The 1,140-nt window shown below is 59.3% G+C and overlaps 1 protein-coding gene across 1 annotated transcript in view; it reads left to right on the top strand.

Annotated features, from left to right (window-relative positions):
* The window catches only part of FAM186A (family with sequence similarity 186 member A), a 144,985-nt gene that overhangs the window by 80,820 nt on the left and 63,025 nt on the right, over positions 1-1,140 (top strand). The window contains exon 5 of the mRNA XM_027844285.1: positions 9-1,140. This exon is cut by the window's right edge and continues 898 nt beyond it. Coding sequence (XP_027700086.1) covers positions 9-1,140 — 1,132 coding nt within the window. The remainder of the gene's footprint in view (positions 1-8) is intronic.

Raw genomic sequence — 1,140 nt, 5'->3', positions numbered from 1 at the left:
GTGAGGAGAACCTGACTGTGCCCCCGGAGGGTGAGGAGAACCTGACTCTGCCCCCGGAGGGTGAGTCCCCTCCACGGATGGTGATGCCAGCTGCCATGTGTGAGGTGACTCCAGGACAAGACGTGTCAGGTTTAAGAGGAGCCGATCTTCCTGGTCAGGAGGGACATGATGAGTCTTACCCATCTCCTTACCCACCCCCTGGTATCCCTACAAAACTCCCCATATTGGAGCCTCAACCAGGGGCTGCCCCTGGGGAAACGCCAGTGTACACAACTGCCCCTCAGGAAAGTCCAATATCACGGGCCCCTAGGGGCTTTGGGGAAGGCCCAGGATCCTGGGGCCTTCCTACACCTACCAGCACATCAAGGTACCCTACTACCTCTGGGGAAGCTCGCACATCAGGGGCTTCTTCAGTCCCTGAAGAAACTCTACTATTTCAGGCACCTGTTGCCCCTGAGGAAATTAGAAGAACGTGGAGCTCTGCTGCTCTTGAGCAGCCCCCAACATTGAGACCACCTTTAACCACTGGGCAGCTTGGGCAGCCCTTGCCACCCAGGCTCCCTGCCATCCCCAGTGAGACCACAACATTGTTGGGCCCTGCTACCCCCGGGGAAGCCCCAGTATCCTGGGCCACTCCTCACTTTGGGCCACTCCAAGATTTGGAGGTCCTTACTGCCCCAGAGCAACTCCAGATGTCATGGGTTCCTGCAGCCACTGGGCAGCTCCAAACATCATGGGCCCCTGCAGCCACGGCACAACCCCAGATGTCATGGGCTTCTGCGGTATCTGGGCAACCCCAAGTATCATGGGCCTCTACAGTCCCTGGGCAACCTCAGATGTCATGGGCCCCTGCAGTTTCTGAACAACCCCAAACATCATGGGCCCCTGAGCAGCCCCAAGTATCATGGAGTACCATGGAGCCTCAACAGGTCGCTCCAACCCCTGTGGCTCCTGGGCAGTTCCAGGCTTCATGGGATTCTAGACAGTCCCCCACACCTATGGCCTTTGCTGCCCCTGGACCACCCCCTATACCTGTGGCTCCTGCTGTCCCAGGACAGCCCCCCACACCTGCAGTCTTTGCTGCCCCTGGACAGCCCCCTATACCTGTGGCTCCTGCTGTCCCAGGACAGCCCCCCACAC

This window comes from Vombatus ursinus, unplaced genomic scaffold (genome assembly GCF_900497805.2).
Source record: "Vombatus ursinus unplaced genomic scaffold, bare-nosed wombat genome assembly UNPS02014941.1, whole genome shotgun sequence".
Lineage (NCBI taxonomy): Eukaryota > Metazoa > Chordata > Mammalia > Diprotodontia > Vombatidae > Vombatus > Vombatus ursinus.
The sequence above is the reverse complement of the archived record's forward strand: the minus strand, read 5'-3'. Positions and strand labels throughout refer to the sequence as shown.